General features: G+C 37.1%; 1 protein-coding gene across 12 annotated transcripts in view; it reads left to right on the top strand.

Annotated features, from left to right (window-relative positions):
• The window catches only part of BCLAF3 (BCLAF1 and THRAP3 family member 3), a 62,026-nt gene extending 42,379 nt beyond the window's left edge, over nt 1–19,647 (top strand). For 3 of the 12 annotated variants that reach the window (XM_037901455.2, XM_037901449.2, XM_037901444.2), the window contains 3 exons: nt 4,324–4,419; nt 10,100–10,255; nt 14,047–19,647. In XM_037901455.2, the coding sequence (XP_037757383.1) occupies nt 4,324–4,419; nt 10,100–10,255; nt 14,047–14,076 (282 nt within the window). In that variant the 3' untranslated portion in view covers nt 14,077–19,647. The other 9 variants (XR_006287866.1, XM_043537963.1, XM_037901462.2 and 6 more) reach the window with 9 other exon arrangements.
• The last annotated feature ends 1,614 nt before the right edge of the window (nt 19,648–21,261 follow it).

Genomic DNA, 21,261 nt, shown 5'->3' with positions numbered 1-21,261 from the left:
AAGAGGAGAGGCAATTCTTGATTTAGTCCCACTTGGAGCACAGGATCTGTCACTATTATCAAGCAGTCCAGCTATATTCACCTCTTGGGCCAGATCCTCTGCTCTACTTAGGATCAAGGGAAACCCCACAGCAACCCAACACTCTAGCATTTAATTTCAGAAAGGGGGACTACACAAAAATGAGGAAGTTAGTTAAACAGAAATTAAAAGGTATAGTGCCAAAAGTGAAATCCCTGCAAGCTTCATGGAAACTTTTTAAAGACACCATAATAGAGGCACAACTTAAACGTATACCCCAAATTAAAAAACATAGTAATAGAACCAAAAAAATGCTACTGTGGGTAAACAACAAAGTAAAAGAAGCAGTAAGAGAAGAAAAAGACATCCTTTAAAAAGTGGAAGTTAAATCCTAGTGAGGAAAATAGAAAGGAGCATAACTCTAGCGAATGAAGTGTAAAAATATTTGGATTTTCAGAAAGCCTTTGACAAGGTCTGTCACCAAAGGCTCTTAAGCAAAGTAAGCTGTCATGGAATAAGAGGGAAGGTCCTCTCATGGATTGGTAACTGGTTAAAAGAGAAGAAACAAAGCATAGGAATAAATGGTCAGTTTTCAGAATGGAGAGAGGTAAATAGTGGTGTCCTGGGACCAGACCTATTCAACATATTCATAAATGATCTGGGAAAAGGGGTAAACAGTGAAGTGGCAAAATTTGCAGATGTTACAAAACTACTCAAGATAGTGAAGTCTCAAGCAGACTGCAAAGAGCTACAAAGGGATCTCTCAAAACTGGGTGACTGGGCAACAAAATGGCAGAAGAAATACAGTGTTGATAAATACAAAGTAATGCTCATTGGAAAACCTAATCCCAACTATATTTCAAGAAAGAGATCTTGGAGTCATTGTGGATAGTTCTCTGAAAACATCCACTCAATGTGCAGCGGCAGTCAAAAAAGCAAACAATGTTGGGAATCATTAGGAAATAAGACAGAAAATATCATATTGCCTCTCTAAAAATCCATGGTACACCCACATCTTGAATACCGCACGCAGATGTGGTTGCCCCATCTCAAAAAAGATATATTGGAATTGGAAAAGGTTCAGAAAAGGGCAACAAAAATTATTAGGGGTATGGAATGGCTGCCATATGAGGAGAGATTAATAAGACTGGGACTTTTCAGTTTGGAAAAGATTCTATGGAGGTGGGTGAGGAGGTGGGATATGATAGAGGTCTATAAAATCATGACTGGTGTGGAGAAAGTAAATAGGGAAGTGTTATTTACTCCTTCTCCTTGCACAAGAATGAGGGGTCACCAAATGAAATTAATAGGCAACAGATTTAAAACAAACAAAAGGAGGTATTTTTCACCACAGTGCACAGTCAACTTGTATAAATCCTTGCCTGAGGATGTTGTGAAGACCAAGAATTTAACAGGGTTCAAAAAAGAACTAGATAAGTTCATGAAGGATAGATCCATCAGTGGCTATTAGCCAGGCTGGGCAGGGATGGTTTTCCTAGCCTCTGTTTGCCAGAAGCTGGAAGTGGGTGACAAGGGAGGATCACTTGATGATTACCTGTTCTGTTCATTCCCTCTGAGGCACTTCGCATTAGCCACTGTCGGAAGACAGGATACTGGGCTAGATGGACCTTAGGTCTGACCCAGTATGGCCATTCTTATATCACAGCACGGTATTACTGAAAAATTGCTTGCTTTTTCATTTTTACCATATAATTATAAAATAAATCGATTGGCATATAAATATTGTATTTATATTTCAGTGTGCAGTATAAAAAAGTCATTGTCCTTATGAAATTTTAGTTTGTACTGACTTTGTTTGTGCTTTTTATCTAACCGGTTGTGAAACTAGGCAAATATATAGCTATGTTGATGTATTCCTAGGAAGACCTCTGCATGCTCCCAGGTGTACCTGTACCCCTGGTTGAGAACCACTGGTATAGATACTTTTCTTTCATGAGTTTTCTTTAGAACACTGTAACTGTTTCAAAGATCAAAAAATTGTTTGTTTGAAGAAAATAGTAGTCCCAACAAGTTCAAAACTTTTAGAAATATTAATGATTTATCATTAAAGGAAGCGTTAAAAATTATGGTGAATTTTCAGTTGTTAAAAGAAGAACTTAGCATCATTTAAGCTCTGCCTACATGAAACAATTTCTATAACAGTTTTTTATATTTGTATTTATATTTTACATGCATCTGGAAGATAGATTTATGTATGAAAATAACTTAATACATGTCATATATGTTTAAAAAATGCATGAGCTCCCGGCAGCTGTGCTGGAAACTATGGGAAAAGGGTCACAATGCACAGGTAAAGCACGGGTGGGAGGGAGTGCTGCGTGTGGAGGCATTGCACTGTGTTACATAACCAAGGCTGCTTAATTGCATACACACAACAGTTGTAGTGACAAACACTTACAACACCACTTGGTTGTGTCACTTGCTTCTGAAATAGTGCATGTCTCTAGGGTAGATGAGCCTCTTTTATATTGATACATGCCACAATCAAGAGAGGGTGAAGAGTAGTCCTCCTTATGGACAAATCTAATGTAGTTCTTAAGGTGGTGTTCAGTGCATGGGTATTACAGTAATGAGCATGTTAGAAATGCATATGGCTGCTCTAATGTTATAAAGTCTGACTGGTAATGACTCTGAAAAAAATTAGTAGTCCCATTTGCCAGCCAGGGATCACCAAAGATCTGGTTGCATCACTCCTGTTCCTCCCTCCCCCCGTGCCCTCCATGTCCCCCTCAAAGAGGGTTAGTATAGGAGGCTGCTATGCTGGCTCTGTGCCATCTGATGGCTCTCTGCCCCACACCAGGGTAATCTTCAGTTGGAAAGATCTGGCTGCTGTACAGTCCAAAGGGGCCATATTCTGGAGTGGTGCCCTATGTCTTTTCAGCTGTGGGAACTGAAATAAGTCTAAAAGGAAAGGAGCACTTGTGGCACCTTAGAGACTAACAAATTTATTTGAGCATAAGCTTTCGTGAGCTACAGGTCACTTCATCGGATGCATTCAGTGGAAAATACAGTGGGGAGATTTATATACATAGAGAACGTGAAACAATGCATGTTACCATACACACTGTAACCAGAGTGATCACTTAAGGTGAGCTATTACCAGCAGGGGTGGGGGGGTGGGTGGGGGGAGGAACCTTTTGTAGTGATAATCAAGGTGGGCCATTTCCAGCAGTTGACAAGAACTTCTGAGGAACAGTTTGGGGCGGGGGAGGAATAAACATGGGGAAATAGTTTGTGTAATGACCCATCCACTCCCAGTCTCTATTCAAGCCTAAGTTAATTGTATCCAGTTTGCAAATTAATTCCAATTCAGCAGTCTCTCATTGGAGTTTGTTTTTGAAGTTTTTTTGTTGAAGTATTGCCACTTTTAAGTCTGTAATTGAGTGACCAGAGAGATTGAAGTGTTCTCCGACTGGTTTTTGAATGTTATAATTCTTGACGTCTGATTTGTGTCCATTTATTCTTTTACGTAGAGACTGTCCAGTTTGATCAATGTACATGGCAGAGGGGCATTGCTGGCACATGATGGCATATATCACATTGGTGGATGTGCAGGTGAACGAGCCTCTGATAGTGTGGCTGATGTGATTAGGCCCTATGATGGTGTCCCCTGAATAGATATGTGGACACAGTTGGCAATGGGCTTTGTTGCAAGGATAGGTTCCTGGGTTAGTGGTTCTGTTGTGTGGTGTGTGGTTGCTGGTGAGTATTTGCTTCAGGTTGGGGGGCTGTCTGTAAGCAAGGACTGGCCTGTCTCCCAAGATCTGTGAGAGTGATGGGTCATCCTTCAGGATAGGTTGTAGATCCTTGATTGTGCGTTGGAGAGGTTTTAGTTGGGGGCTGAAGGTGATGGCTAGTGGCATTCTGTTATTTTCTTTGTTGGGCCTGTCCTGTAGTAGGTGACTTCTGGGTAATCTTCTAGCTCTGTCAATCCATTGCCAACTGTGTCCACATATCTATTCAGGGGACATATCCGATGAAGTGAGCTGTAGCTCACGAAAGCTCATGCTCAAATAAATTTGTTAGTCTCTAAGGTGTCACAAGTACTCCTTTTCTGTTTGCAAATACAGATTAACACGGCTGCTACTCTGAAATCTGAAATAAGTCTCTGCAACTTAGACCCCAGTTCAATAGGCAACGCACTGCTGCAATTTCACTGACTTAATCCATCACAGTTATAATTTAGGGCAAAAAAGTACAGTACAAATTAGCTTCATCTAAAAATTCTGTTTCTTTGAAACGATTGTTTTTAACATTGATAAACTATCTGTGCCATTTTTCTAGAATTCTTATTATGCTGCAAAAACAAATGACATTTTTACTCACAGACCATTTGGAGGACACCTGGAAAATCCAAGACCCTTCAGAAGACCCTTTAAGGTATTGTTTGGCTCTTGCCAAGTGAATGTGATGCATAAGGTTTCATTTCAGGCTGTGGTGTTGTGATTTAGGCATGTTGCCCTAAACAGACATGTTAGTGGTGAGATTTTCAAAAATGGTCAGCATTGGCTGAACTTTGTTCCCATTGAAATAACGGGGGGTTACCTTGACTTCAGTAGGAGGGGAGTTATGTCAGAACTGGATGTTTGAAAATTCCACTCCTTTCCCTCCCCAAGTCCCCAAACCCTCCTGTAACAGCTGGAGTGCTATCATATTTTGGAAGACTAAGCCCTGGTCTACACTGGGGGGGCAGGGATCGATCTATTATGCAACTTCAGCTACGTGAATAATGTAGCTGAAGTTGATGTACTTAGATCGACATACCGTGGTGTATTCACCGCGGTGAGTTGACTGCTGCTGCTCCCCTGTCGACTCCACCCGCACCTCTCGCGGCAGTGGAGTACAGCAGTCGACAGGAGAACACTTAGGCGCTGATTTATCATGTCTAGACTAGACGCGATAAATCGACCCCCGCTGGATTGATCGCTGCCCGCCGATCTGGCGGGTTGTGTAGACATACCCTAAGTTACTAGAATTTGGACTCTCCCAGGTTGGTAAGAGAGCTGACTCTTTTTTCAGGGTGTAATTTTAAATAACATTATTAAGGGAGAGGGCAAACAGAATGGCAAAACAGTAAGGTTGAAAGGAGAGTTGGACAAGGAAGGAGAGAGTGGCAAGATCATGGGGCTAGTGTTGGACAATAGAAGAGGAAAAATAACCTTAAAAAGCAAATGTTAAAATCAAAATTGCAGAAAAAAATGGGAGGTTACTAAAACATCTGACCAATAAATAGACTTGGAAAGATATTAGGGTTTTTATCAGTAAATGTTGGTAAACATTGATTTTACCATATGCAAACAAACCAACACAAATATTTCTATCCATAAGAATAAACATTCACAGATAGGCAAAGTAAGAGAAATGTTGCTTCAGAATTTGATTTAAGGATATTTACTTTGTATTTTTTGACATGTGATGTTGACAATTTGTGTTTCAACACTTATAAAGCTTTAACTTTTTGAATCACCATCTACTGTCATTAAATAACTATTGCCTGACCTTCTCCATAACTTCCCACAACTGTGAAAATTTAAATAATTTAAAAGAAAAGCGTAAATAAACATTGCTATCAGTCAAAATTTATTAAAAAACAAACAAACAGAAATCAAATTCTGTCAAATCTGCCTATGAGGAAACACCTTACATGAATATATTCACTCCTAATTTCATTATTTTGTTTGGATACTGTTCCACTGAAATTTTTTTGAAATTAAGCCTGGTGGAATGTTGTAGCTGTCATAACGCTACATGAGAAATTCAGAGTATTTTCCAAGTTTAAGAAAAAAATCACCCTTTTTAGTTGCACTTCTCCTGCATTCTGCTTGCATTTTTCATGTAAAATTGCCTTAAATCGATATAATGAATCCCAAACAGTGATCTTCTTATGTTTTATATTTTCTCATTCTATCTGATAAGTATTGCTTTTAGGTTTTGTTTACAGGAACCCCAAGATGTAAGAAAGTCAGCAAAATCATCCGATTCTGGGGTATTGCAGAGGCTTCCCAATGTGTCCTGACTGTAAAAGGCACCCTGGGGTCAAAGTCAATTAAATGTAAAACAAAGATTACTTGTATCTCTTCCTTCCTGTTGTGAGTGGCATGCTGTGCATGGGCCCAATTAGGTCCATTCATAATAGGAAAACGCTGATCAAATCTGGGTCAACCTCTTCTAGTTTAAAGTGGCCTTGGTATAAGGCAATTAGGTCACTGACTCATGGTCCAGAATATCCCTTTTCTCCATGAGCCACGTGAATGGCGGAGGAGTGATCACAATTAATCCACCTTTTCCACAAAACACATTTCAGATAAGCCACTGAAAAAAGCTTGATATTTACAAGGTCACTGCGAGGATTTTTTTTTTTAAAACTTGTGTAAAGTAGGTAGACATTATCATCATTTTACACATAGGGAAATTGAGGCAGAATTATTATGACCAAGTATATACAGGTAGTTGGCACCAAAGCCTAAATTCAAATTTCAGACTTTCTTATTCTTAACTATACTTTAAAACAATGGAACCATTAAATAGAAATGACTTTCAGGCTCTCCCATCCTGGCTAGTGGTGTCTTTCTCTGTAGCCTATTACTAAATGCACTTAGCCAACAAGTCCCACCAGATTAAAAGAAAAACAAACTTTCCTCAAGATAAAGTTCATAGTGTTATAAAATTAGCCTTTTTTAGTTATTACTTTAGTTAACAGGTTAAAAAAGTAGTCTTACACTAAAATTACATTACAGAGAATATTATTTTGGGGTTCTTTGGTGTACACGTTACCATAATGGCACCTGTGTCAGCACCTCCTGTCTATTTACCAGCACAGGAGAAGTAGATGGTTCTGTTACATCAGGGTTGATCCCTGCCTGCCATATGAAACCCTTTGGTCTGTTGGTACTTGATGTAACTTAAAGCAGCCTGAAGTCTGTCTTAATTCATGTCAACTTGGAATTCTGCTTAGGATTGGGGGAACATAAAGGTGAGCTTTAAGCCACTGTTGCATTCATGCATGCAACTTGTGCTGTGCACCCCTGTGCTGCAGTCAATAATATCTTCCCTTGTGCTTCAGTATCACATTGGATAAACAGCATATGCAGCAGCACTATGTTTTGCACGTGTGAAAAGCAATGGATTATGGTTGGTATGGGAAAAAGGATATTGATTTTTTGACCTAAAATTTCATCAACTTATTTTTTGCATTGAATTTTCTCTTGTCTTGCATATAATATTTTCTTATGTTGTTGAAGGTGGAGTGCGTTCAGTATACCTGAGATGGTAGTTTGACTGCTTTCTAATGTTAATATATCTTGATCAACCAAAAGACTTAGGTGAATCTCTTTTTTCTTGTGTATGAAACAAGTTCTGTTGAGTCTAAGCAGAAGTGTTTTGTTCAAAATACTTTATGAAAAGAGTAACAAACTCTAGAGGAGCAGTTTTTTTATGTGATACCCAAAGTTTTTAGGTTTAAAAAGCTCTTCCTTTGACTTAGTGATTCACAATGCACCCAAGGGATGAGGGCAATCAGTAAACCCACCTGGTATGTTTTTCATTTAAATAAAATCATTATCCTGGAATTCCGATGATTTAATTAACCATGTTCTACAGTCATGGTTGTATGGTGGGATAGCATAGATGTTAATATTATTTGGTAGATAGTCTCTGCTTTTAAAAATAAAATATTTTGAAAAACAATGTTACTTCATTTTTGAAGTGATGGTTTCAGAAACAAACAATATTAGCAATCTTTGTAAAATAGTTTTACATTGATTATTAAATTAAATTTAGAACCTTAGATTGTTTTGTGTTTCAAACTGAAACATCTTAAGATTTTCCAAATAACTTGGAGCAGTGGAGTAATTTTGTAGCAGAATCTGTTTAAATTGCATAAATTTGTCTTTGAGGAGTGTTAGTAATTTGGAATAAGCTACACTTTGGTTTTGTGGAATTTGATACTGAACGTAGCGGTAGGTAGGACCAAAACCCATTACTCTCTATCTTTGGTATTTCTAATGTGTCTGCTATCACAGTGCCCGATTGCCAAATACATAATTAAGCTTCTGGTTAGGTTTATCTACAATTGACTATACTCTTCATCAGTGTTGTCTTTTTGTTTTTTTCTCCGCTTTTGTGTGTGTCAAATGATTTCCTTAGTTCAAACATAGAACCTATGACAGCAGCAGCCCCACTCCCATTCCTTCCTCTTACTCTCTGTATCCATTATTTGCTTATTTCCATAGAGAGAGACATGCAGGGGGATAGCCTTGGAATCATCTTCCTAACCACTCCTGCTAGAATGAAGACCAGACGGTGTGGAAGGAGAGGGAAGCCTCAGTAGCTTTCTCCCAAGCTGGAAACAGTAGTGATGGCTGTGGGAAAGCCTTGGGGCCTCCTCTCATGGTAGGAGGCAGATGCCTCCTGATTGAAGAACTCCCCTGCTCAATGCAAGATGCCTGCTAATTGGGGCATAGACTGCCCATGCACATAGTTTAGGGGGAATCTTGGTTTTTACCTTACCAAGGTTCACGGGCTTAATTTAGAATTTTAAAAACATTTCAGTTTCCCATATTATGGCAATATATTTGCATAAAGGATGATGTTGTAATGTATCCTGAGAACAGTCAGGTTTGGACTTATTCTGATCTCCTGTGAGAAGTTGAGCATTTGGCAGCTATCTGCCAAGAATCCTGTGCCTCCAACTCCAATAAGCTTCACCATGGTCACTGACGTGTTCATCTTTTCTGATAAATGCAGCTTTCTCAGTATATCATGGATGAATACAGGGTCTTTGAAATAGAAAGACTTCTAGGAGTTTGTATAAATGAGCTCCTCTCTTGTGCAAGCCTTTTTTAGCTACACATTGCAAGTTTACTGAAAAACTGGTACAAAATATATTGTGTATGTGAAGCATGTGATTTTTTTTTTCAACTCTGTCAGATTGCTACCAAATGTTACCAGAACACTCAAAAGCACTTTTCAGTGAGGGCTGTTTTCATGACAAATTTCAGCTTTCTTCTAGCAATTAAAGTTGTTCATGAAAGTTTACAAGACTTTTACATGCGGAAGGTTTCTGTTCTTCCTCTTGCATTCTCTTGTATTCAAAAGTAGACCTAACAATTTTTTCTTAAAACTCCTTTAAAAAAAAAAAAAAAAAAAATCACCTTCTGGCAAGACCAAGTTTGCAAATTTCAAACAAAATGCTCAAAAACCATCTGAGAAACTATAATAAATGAGGTTGGAATTTTTTATGTTAATATTCTTATATTGCACCCTTTCGTGTGGCATCTGAGTGCCTGAGAATGGAAAACTTAACACAAACTTAATTATAGTGGACACTGCTGCTCCTGCTACATATGTTGTCTGTCCGCTCCAGTATTTATAGTGCCATTGACTTTCTATTTTTGTTTCTCTGTGGCCTTCACCCTCTGTTCTACTTAAAGTGAGTTTACAGTAGCCCAATATAGAGGTGAAGGAAGCATAGCTCTGTGGCTAGGATGTTCTTCCTATGGTTTTAAGGACTGAAGTGATTCCAGGTAATGCTATCTAATTTGATATCTTACATTCAGCATATGTACCAGAGACCGCTCTTGGATGCAGTCCTGGTTCCTTTTGAAGTCAGTGTGTTAATAAGGCCAGGATTTTACTCACTCATTAGAACAGCTGCTTATATAGAGAGATACTCTCACACCCCCCAAAAAGGGGCTTGTATCTCCCCTTCCACCTCATTTATTGCCCACATTATACAACCTCTTCAGTGCTCATAATTTTGATATCAAAACCTGTTCTATGAAGATAACTTGAGCTACTTTGGACCGTTGGCCAATATGTACCACACTGCAGTTCTGTGTTATGAACAGTGAGTACGGGTCTGAGAAGTATTAAATAGGAGGCAAAGAGGAGGAATATGCATTTATAAATGAATAATACTTCAGTACTGTAAGTTTGTGTGTATAATTGTGTAATTGTAACTTTAAAATAGTTGAATACAATAAAATACAAAAGACCTCTTTGACCAGAGTTCTGAAATTCGATCATTTTGTCCATTTTTTCTTTTTTTTCCCCTCTACAGAACAACTTTACAGATGGTCGATTGCAACACAGTTATAAATCAGGCTTAGTACAGAAGGGTTTATATATTCAGGCTAAGTACCAGCGGCTACGTTCTGCTGGTGTAAGGGGATTTACCACTTATAAATTCAGGGAAGGATTTTTGAGGAAAGAAAAGGTGAGTTGGATTAAAATTAATTTTCCCTAAACTTTTTTTTATATATAAAATGTGAGTATCCAAATGATCAGCTTCTATTTCAGAATCCACTTGGAGTTGTTTGTCTATCTTGTTTGGATATTCTTTGGAGTACTAAATTGATATTCTTCCCCTCCTCCCCCCCACTCCTGGAAACTTGGTAACTGGGGCAGGTCTACACTATGGCGGTAAGTCGACCTAAGTTATGCAACTCCAGCTATGTGAATGACGTAGCTGATGTCGACATCTCTTAGGTGGACTTATTGCGCTGGGTCGACAGGAGAAACCCTCCTGTCGACTTACCTTACGCTTCTCATTCCAGTGGAGTACTGGAGTTGATGGGAGAGCGATCTGCGATCGATTTTTAGCGGGTCTTCACTAGACCTGCTAAATTGACACCCCCCCCCCCCCCCCAGTGGATCGATCGCCGCAGCATCACTCCACAGTAAGTGTAGACATAGTCTGAGACTTTTGGTTAGCTGTAGGTTAGCTATGGCCTCTGACCTTGCCTCTCTTCTGAAATCTTAGTTTGGGCGATCCTTTCTGCAGCTCAACTAAGCTGATTTTCCATCTATAAGTGGGGAAGCTGGTTGAAGACTGTTTTGTGTGTCCTTTCAAACAATTGGCTAACTAAATTCTATTGTATGAATGTGTTCTTTTTCAGTACATTACTTAAGGATCCAAGCCAAATATTCACCTTATAAACCATCTGATTCATACACATTGGAGTGCTATATTGACAAGCAGCATACAGAACAATGCATATTCATGTTTACATCCGTAGATGCACTGGGATATGTTACAGGCAATCCTTGTGCATAAAAGGCAGACTGAACTCCCATCAATCTTTACCCATGCTAGAAGCTGGGACTGGATGATGGAGTGAATCACTCAAAAAATTGCCCTGTTCTGTTCACTACCTCCGATGCATCTGGCACCAGCCACTGCTGGAAGACAGGATACTGGGCTAGATGGACCATTGGTCTGACCCAGTATGGCCATTCCATGTTCTTAAATTGGGTATCTGAAATATGTTCCTGTTTGTTTATAAGCTTGCTTAACTGTGCAACTTTTGTTTTTAAAATACTCAAATGAGTGGTAGCACTCTGCAAAGTCATGTGCTACAGCAGTAGTAATTAATGGAGAATTTTTGGGGTACCCTGAACTGGTAGGATCTCCCATCGGTATTAGTGTAATTTTGATAGGGCACAGTCTGACACAGTTAGGAGTATCCATGTTGTAATAACTTCATAGGGTGCACAGGACAACGCTGTTGTAGCACCTGATGAAGTCTCATGTTACGGTTTATAGAATCATGTCAGGAGTCATGAGTATTGTAAGGCTCAGTAACAAATAGGGTACCTCAGTATTATTATGGCATCCTAAAGCCCCTATTTGAATTGTCTCAGCATAATCTAAGATGTATCTCCATTTCTTGTTTTATAACCATGGTGTCTAATCCATATTACAAATTATTAAACGTGCCAGACAAATGATCTGGATTCAAATGATTCAAATGATCTAGTCACGTAGATAACGCTGCAAAGGCAGTACATTACTTCTCTGAGGGAACAGGGCATGCTTCTCACATCACTAAACAATGACAGTCCTGACCATTCCTTTCTAATATCTCTGATAAATACCCATGCTTGCTAGATGGAAAAAGAAAATGAACAGGGCATGCTTCTCACATCACTAAACAATGACAGTCCTGACCATTCCTTTCTAATATCTCTGATAAATACCCATGCTTGCTAGATGGAAAAAGAAAATGACTGAAAGATCAATTTTCAGAATACAGAATCATTCTGAACTATAAACTTGTATTATAATACAAATGTACAATTGCTTCACTATAAACAGCAAACAGATGTCACTGCCATGTAAAATTCCTATTGCTATTTTATAATTCGATGTTAGAAATTCTTGTTTAAAATTCTTTAAAATAATCTTAAAATCTGGCTGCCAAAGATTACAGCATGAATTGTTGATCAGTATAATTAGGCTTTTTTAATATTCGATTTCTTTATTGGTTATAAAATTAATACCTCCCAGTTAAAGTAAAATAAATCCTGTATTAAAATGTATGATGTGGCCTTTTTCCTGTGTGCAACTAGCAGTTTAGAAAGCCTCTTCATGGCAACATGTTCTTACATTTCAGTAATTCATGTATTTCTACCCACATAGTAAACTTGTTAAATAGTTGATATTTGTTAAAATGGGTTACAATTGGTATGATTTATATGGATTCTTTAGAAAGTGCTAATCTATCGTGTTTCTTGCTGAAAGTTGATTTTTTTAAAAAGAATTGAATGTCCCCACTTAAATTATACTTTGATGTTCAAAGTAAACAATTTTAATTTTTTTAATCTAAATGATCTTTCCAGAAGCTTCTACCTGAAACAAAATTCCCAGTCACATTTTATAATGTTTTGATAATTAATAGCATTAATGAACAGTTTGTTTTCAAGTCTAGCAAGTCAAGAAGTTACTTAAACAATCTCTAATATGCTTATCTTTTAATCATGTATGAACCCTTTGTAAACTACAATTGTGCTATTAATATAAAGGCTAACCAAATTCCATGTCAGCCAAAACTCATCTTAAATATAAATCTACACATTCAAAACAATAAAATTACTGTTTATTCACCATGTTAGTCAAAGTATTTTCAGTGGATAGTGCGTTAACAAACTTTGATTTGCTAGAATAGGTACTTTTCAGGTTTTAAGAGTGCTTCTTTCTAATGAGGGTATTAAAGCTGCTGCTTTTGTATGACCCATGTGCCTTCTAAGGGGTAAACTCCCTGCCTGCACTGGTGTGCAGTTATTCACACAAGTAGTCCAACTGATATTAATGGGGCTGCTTGAGCAACTTCTCATCAGTATTGTGAACGAAGGGGTTCACAACAGTTGCCAACTTTCACACGGTAAATAAGCACCCCGACAAAAATCAAGTTAATCCCAAACAAGGCCAAAACAAGCCAATCCCTGAGAACCACAACACTCTGTTCCCCTGTCCCCTGAGAACCACAACACTCTGTCCCCCCGGCATGCAGTCTGGGACTGTGGTGGGCCCACTGTGCACCCCTCTCTCCCCCTCTTGCCCCTGCTTGCTGATCAAAAAAAAAAAGCAACAAGCTACAAGCCAAAAACTAGCCAACAATCAACTCACAAGCCAATTCAGCCAAAAACAAGCCCAATTTCGATGTGTTTTTCGCGGGTTTGGCATGTCTGGTTCACAGCCTAGCTATGAGTGAATAAAAGAACAGATTTAAGTGTTTGTACTCTACTGTACTAGTATTTTTTCTGGTCCCAAGTTTGACAGTTTAGTATATATTTATATTTTTTGACCAGAATTTTCCAACTTGGATAAGCACTTAAAGGTAAATAAATAAGTTCCCTGCTTTTCAGAGAGGCTGAGCTTCTGCTGACTTTGGAAAAGTTGGCATACATTGCATGATTTCCTTTAGCCTTGCAAAATTGACATGAAAATGTACCAGTCTGCGCACAATTCACACTCACCTACTCTTTGCTATGATGCTAAATGACTAAAAAACCCTACAGTATTACCTGTTAAAAGCATTTTGTCCTTGGCAAGTAAAATTTTGCAAAGCTGATTACTTATTATTTATAGCAGCATGGCCGCTTTAGTAAGAAGTCTTGTGCATTATTACATACCATATAGTGAAAATTAAAATAATAAAAATATGAGCCAATAGAGGTTTTTTCCACTGTTGTGACCTAGAAGTAACAATTTTTTCCTCTTAATAGGAACAGTCAGGCATTGCCACAGAAACCTGAACTGTGCTAAGTGGAGACATACAATAACACGGCAAGGGAGCATCGGTTTGTTTTTTGACAACTTTATCAGGAATTAAAATGGGAGAAATGAACTAACACTAACTGTCTTGATAAAATAACAATTTTTCAGTAGTGGCATGCTGCAGAACTTTTTTACAGTTTTAATAATTGCTTTTAAATTACAGTATTCAATTGAAAAGTTTAGTATGGTACCTTTGGTTCTTTTTGCAAACAAGTCTCAAAGAAAAATTGAACGGAGTCTTATTTATTGAATACTTTTTCTCTAAGCATGATTTTATGAATAGAACTTGAGTTGTTATACCCAGAGGTTTATATGTTGAAAAGTTTATTGCTTACATAATAATAAAAAAAAAAAGGGGGCGGGGTGGGGAAAGTGCCTGAATTGTTTAATGATAGCATATTAGCTCAGGACTCTCCAAACAATGACTTCTTAGGTTGTGCAATAGAGTTTACAGCTCTTTTGAGTAATTTCCCTAGAACAATCTTTTGTCAATCTTTTGTATTTATTTTTGCTTTATATTTAGTTGGGTTTTTGACTTGACTTATATATGTATATATAAATTTGTAAATAAATTGTTAGAAAAGTTGTAACAATTTCCAACATTTGCTAAAAATGTGTAGTAATGCGTAGGTATGTCATCTATTACATAGCAGTAGCTTATAACTGCATTGAGATGCGTGGGTTAGTTAAAGGACTGGTTGACCTGTATGCAGAAATATTCTGGCTCATCACTTTCCATATATATCATTTCTTGATTAGCAACACATTGTCTTATCTTCTGCTACAAATGACTGAGTGGCTTACTTGATTCTAAAAGTGGGCTTAAAGATATGTAAAAAATTTAGATAAGAGCAGCATATTCTCTAACAAAGCTGTTTATAACTGAAACTGTTTAAGGCAAAAAGCTTGTAATTTTTTTTATTAAAATCCCAATTATTCTCCATAGTTTACCACTCCTCAATATTGTTATGCTTTATGCAAAAATCAGGCAGGCCGATATACATAATATGCTGAGGCCTAAAGCAATATTGTGTTCATTTCCCATTTATAGTTTGAGCCTTAATGTAGATATGATAGGGTTGTTTGTTTTAAAGATTTATTTCAGACTTCTTATTACAAGTACACTAAAGGTAAAAACAAGTAACTTTTCCAGGAAAAACTTTCTAATTTAATTTTAAGAAGAAAGTTATTGTCATCCAGTCTTGTGCATTTTAGTAATCGCCAACGTGATAGTACCCATAAAATTACATGTTAGAATCTCATCTATGGAATGTATTCAGCAAGCTGGCGCATTCAATAGGCTTGTGAAAATACAAAGGAAAACACTCAACTTTTGGGAAGATCAAGATATAAACTATATATACTGCATGATTTTTCCAGAGTACCTTTAATAATAGGAGTATTTGACTTATTGAAACCCCTAAGCCATAGTTCAAGGGACTGTAAAATGTTGTTACACTGAAATCTGCCTAAAAACTTTGACATACGCTTCGGTACACAGTTTAGTCCTCATGTAGGATAATGTGCTGTACTCATTAGTATAACTGTGATTCAACAACAGATAGACATGTCGTCTTCTGTGAATGTTTCCAAAAGCTAAGTACAGGATTTAGGTAATAATGTACATACACTGCTCCGTTGTTCAAAAATTAAACTAGTTTTTTCAGGAACTTATGGTGTGCATAAGCCAAACAGCAAAGTTAAGTTAGAAAGGTTTTCTTTTTCAAACCAATACAGCTAACAATTTACAGGTACAGTAAATATTTTAAATATGAGATTGGATAAAGTGACTCTGTCCAAATCTAGGCCCAGTTTGTGCTCAAACTGTCCAACAGGCATGCTGCTTCTGAATGTGGAAAAATACGTTTGAACAAACTTACACACAATAGAATGTAAACTGTTGAAGCTGCATTGCTTTATGGGGCAATACAGTGTTGTACTATTTCTGAAACATTTTCATTTTTTTCACAAAAGTCCTTCAGAAGAATTATATTTTGAGCCAAGTAGGAAAAAATGGTTACATGAGACAACTCCACCATATCTGATAAGGCAAATTGATACCATTGTGTGGGAGTATACAATATTGGTGTAGTCAGACAGTAAAGTTAATACATTTTATGCAAAAATTCCAACATTAGAAATATGAATGACTTCCCCAACTGACTAGTATGTTTTGCTGATTTTAGCTATGACACTGGGTAGGTTTAATTTCTTTTGTACTTCAGTCATACCTTGTTCCGTGCACGATTTTAAGAGACTGATGACCATTGATGGTAACACATTGCAAATGGCACATATTTTAGACTGTAGCCATTGTAACTTTATAAACTTTTCTAGACGGGGGATGTCAAACATTACTCATTCAGTCATTGTACTTCAATTTGCTTTGACATGCTTTTCTTAAGAGCTCACCACTTGCACAAATGATTGTTTACTAATAATTTAGCAATGCTAATTCAAGATTCCTCGACTGCATTCATTGAATAAATTGGGTGTATAGATATTTTAGCTTACAGGAATTTACTTGAATTCTAGGTCTTTTTAAAACAGCCTGACTTACTACTACATGTTGTTATCCAGTGTGATATCTACATTGAAGAGCATCTGCTGTCCTGCTAATTGGGGGAATGTTGCAGAGATGACTCCCTTCACATTGTGCAAAGACTTCATTACATATTGTGTGATATACACAGATGTACACACACACGCACAATTGGCTCACTTAGCACTGCACACTTAACTGATTTCTGTGTCAGACGAATACTATACAGTGATGTACCTGATGAGAATAATAGACTGAAATACCAAAAGGCAGCCCAGAAATAGAGGAAAGAGGAAGTCAGTGAGAGTTATAAGAAAAATGAGATCATAAAATTATTCTGTGCCTTTCTGTAATGTACTGCATTAAGGAAAATAACCTCTTGCTGTACAAAAACAAAATGTCATTTTCAAAATCAGTTTGAAATGTGGGTAGGAGACATTTGTGGATTACAGTAGCCACTTTTTGTTTTCCTATGCAAGTAATTCTCAGCCTCCATATTGTAGCTTAACTAAGAGGAAGCATAGGTATGTCCTTTTATTGGCAAAGCCAATTGACACTACTATTGTGAAGTGCTAGATGTTGAATATGTAATTATGTCTGACAGCCATTCTTTTTAGTTTTTCTTATTTATGTAGATCTTTGTTAAATTGCTTTCAATCATCTCGAAATGACTGTACTAGAATGATGCTTGTCATATTTCCAATAGTTGTATTTATAAATTGAAATGTTTAAATTATTCTTCACCACTATCCAAAAATGCAATGGTTAATACGATCAAAGTTCCATTTTTAAGTATGTAATTGCTTTGGCATATACATTTGACATTGCATGGCTAGAACCCTAATTTAATCTTTTGGAATTTTTTTACTTTGATGGTCAGACTCCCAAAGTTAAGAAAATTGTGAGAGTTACTGGAAAACTAGAGAGCTAACGCACTAGTAGAGCTCTGCCTTACCCTCTTCTGTTTGCTTAATTTTAACAACTTTTTCAAAATTTAACAATTTACCTTATGTAAAGGACTTGGTTATATCCAGGTTTTGAGACAAGAAGACTACCTCAATGCAGATGACTGATTTCTTTGGGGATTCACCTGAAGGCCCAGTCTGGACACTAACTGACTATACCTAGGTGCCATCGTCTCTTCCACCGCATCTGGATGAAACAGACATTCAGCTTCCTGTGTCTGAGCGTAGAGTTGCACAGATAATGAAAAGGTTGAAGGTCTTTGTGAAACTCGATAGAAAAGGAAGGCTTTTCAAAACTGGCTTTTCAGTCCATGGAAAAATGCATCTCCATCTTGACTCAGAAATGATGGACAGAGTGAGAGAGGCTTCAGTTAAGTGATTAAGATACCGGTGGTAAGTGATAAGGAGGACTTGGAAAATACACTTGGCTTTTTAGTATTGACCTCAGACGAAGAACAAAGCATACAATCCTTACTAAACTTTGCTTTACCTGCTGGAAGAATCTGCTTTTCCAAGGTCTTTAGAAACAGGACACACATTTTGCCTCTGTTTAAACTGCTGTTAGTGCCACCCTTGCCAAGCTGTCTGTATTTCTTGGTTAAAGGGGAAATCTTAAACTTTTTACACCTCCTAGTGCAGCAAAAATGTGCAAAAACTTAGTGCCTAGATATATGCACAGATCTCTTGCCTATGACATGACTTTATTCCACTGGTGCAGGTTAGGAAGATACTTGGTGCTTCAGCATCCCTGCAAAGAAAAGTACCATAAATATAATTTAAAAATAGCAACCGCAAGAACTATGAGTGCTTACCTATAACCCTCTTTATTAGACTTCTAGGAGTCAGTTAAATGTTAACCACTGTCCTATCTCAGTCTTGGCTAAGAGAGAATTTCAGTGATAAGGAGTTGACATAACCACTCTTATAACAAAGCCCTTCGCCTGTTTCTTGAATAAATACTTAAGTATGTGATTTAGCACAGACTTGTGCCTCCCTACTTTCTTCATATGCTTCCCCCCTGCCCCCTACACTATACAAGTTGTTGCTCTGAATCTTGTCTGAGTCATTTAAATCTCATAGTCTTGAAATGTTGGTGTAATATTCTGTAAATAATTTAGTTGCTAATCTTATTTTGTGACTGGTTTCTTTTTCTTGTGACTGTTTTTATTCTAGTTAATGGGGTTGGCAAAGGGCCCTCCCAGTGAGTTGCTGATTAAGTAAACAGTCCTTGGAACAACAAAAGCTTCTTTCCTTTGTTTAGCCATTATCAACAATTTTCCATCCAGCAAAGATGTGGCTAGCTGTCCATTGTTAAGAAATACATTTAAAGTAGACCCAATCTATACTGCAGTTCCTCTCCATTAAACCTTTTAAAATGCTTTTTTTAAGTTTAACATGATTGTTTCTGTTGGTGTGGTGGGGCATAGTATTTTTTTTAATCTTCACTGTTGCGAGTAAAACTTTCTAAAGTATGACTTAGTCTCTTGATTCACTATAATTGTGTTTAATAGTTTCCTGATCATTAACATATATATTGTCATTCAAGTATGCTTATGTTTGACTCTGTACAGATACTATGTTAATACAGAGATTGTTCTTACAAACTCTAAATAGATGTTTTCACAAATTTAATTTTTTAGAGTTGCAAATTGTTTTAATGAGTTGTTTTAGGAGCAGGAATTAATAATCATGTGTAGTTATTGAAGTAGTGTCCAGTTTTCCTTAGAAAAAATTCTGCTAGATGCTTTCTGTAAAAATGTAGTCCATAAAAATATTTGTGTACTAGTTTGCTTTTTTTCTTCAAGGCTTCATCCATTGCTCTTTTGTGAATGTAAAGTTTTAACATAGTTATAATTTTGGGTACGTTTCCTTTCTGGCTAATATGGGGTGTAGTAGCATTGCTTCTATTTCATATTTCTTGTCTTTACAGTGCCCACAAATGTTCTTGAATTCTTAGAACAATAATGTTTGGGTATTATGATGATGGATACAGTAGAAAACTCTAGGATAGGTTCTGAATATATCACTTATTCCATTCAAAAGATGTAGTTCTATATCCTTTTTGTTGCAAATCCTGGTTATTTGTACACCACTTATGGGGAGGCATGCATTTGCTGTGTGAGTACATTTCTGTTGAATATTTAAAACTGCTGTAACAAACTCAAGCCCATCTATGCTAGTTTACACACGTCACTTCACAGTTTTTAAAACCTCGATTTTTAACAAAATGGAAAGTAGTGTAATAAGTGACCTTAGAATCTAGGGATAGGGCTGAAGGATAGAATATTTTCAATTGCAGTCAGAAAGTCACTAACTTTCTATATTACTTTTGTCCTCTATAGCATCTTTCGGCTTAACAGAGTCAGATCTAATATTTCTGATCACATCTAAATTCACATTTGTATTGTTCCAATTTCTAAAATTTAAGAGATCACCTTGAGAAAAGTGTGTGCTCTGCACTCCAGTAGTCTGACAAGTGTGTGTGTATTTTTTTGTGATGCCATCCTTTTACATGACACTAAAATGTAAAAAAGTAACACTACCCAGAGTTTAGGCCCTGAAAGGCCCTTAAGAGGCATGGCTACTCTCCCTCTTGAAACTCAAAAGTCAAAAATTAAATGTTTTGCCTTTTTCTAACCAATTGCCGAGAAAGTTCGTTCATTCCCTAAAATTGCAAGGATCCAAATTAGTATTTATGAATCAGTCCTCCACACAGTGGTCAACGCTGGTTCTCCTCTTGTGAGATAACTCCCTTCTCTTCATGTGTCAGTGTATATATATATACCTGCATCAATACTTTTCACTCCATGTATCTGAAGAAGTGTTTTTTTAACCCACAAAAGCTTTTGCCCAAATAAATCTGTTAGTCTTTAAGGTGCCACCGGACTCCTTGTTGTTTTTTGAAGAGCACAAGTCTCCCTAAAAATCAACAAGAACAATTATGTGCTTTTGAAAATTGCATCCTACATATGGTTGAGCTTTTGTTTCCTGAGAAATACATCAGTCAAAAAAATCATTTTTATCTAAAATATATAATCACATCCCATACATCAGGGTAATGTGCATTTTAACAAATCCTTACATTTTTCTAAGCAAACAGTGTAGTTGTGAAGATTAATTTTCTTTTCCAAATGCCTTCTTTTCTAAAGATATCCTTATCTCTGATATATTATTCAATAATATATTAAGTGTATGTCATTCTTTTGGCAAAGTAAAGGGCTTAGAAAGCTATTTTGGGATATTATGATACCATCTTGAGGCCTTAACCATATCAGGTCCCTTTTGTAGTTGGCACTGCATGAACATACAACTAATGATGCTTCCAGCCACAAAGTGCCTACACTATAGAAAAAGCTTTTTTTCGCTTTCCAGGATGGGAGTATATTATCTCCATGCTTTAATCCTTGGGAAACTGGCTAATTCAAATACAGTAATTATTTTAGAGTGATTTTCCTTCAAGCTGGACAGAAGTTGCTAGTGTGCTTTGGCAGAAGGGAAGAGGTTTTCTGATTCTGAGAGGCTAGTTGGGAATTGTACATAAGAGTAAGCCAGTTTGAAAACTGGAAGACACTGTGGCATCTGTCTCCCTGCCAGCACTGATCCATCCCTGTAGAAACTGCTGAAGAAATGCTCCTCTTTCTAAGGTTACGTCTACA

This window comes from Chelonia mydas, chromosome 1, assembly GCF_015237465.2.
Source record: "Chelonia mydas isolate rCheMyd1 chromosome 1, rCheMyd1.pri.v2, whole genome shotgun sequence".
Lineage (NCBI taxonomy): Eukaryota > Metazoa > Chordata > Testudines > Cheloniidae > Chelonia > Chelonia mydas.
The sequence above is the reverse complement of the archived record's forward strand: the minus strand, read 5'-3'. Positions and strand labels throughout refer to the sequence as shown.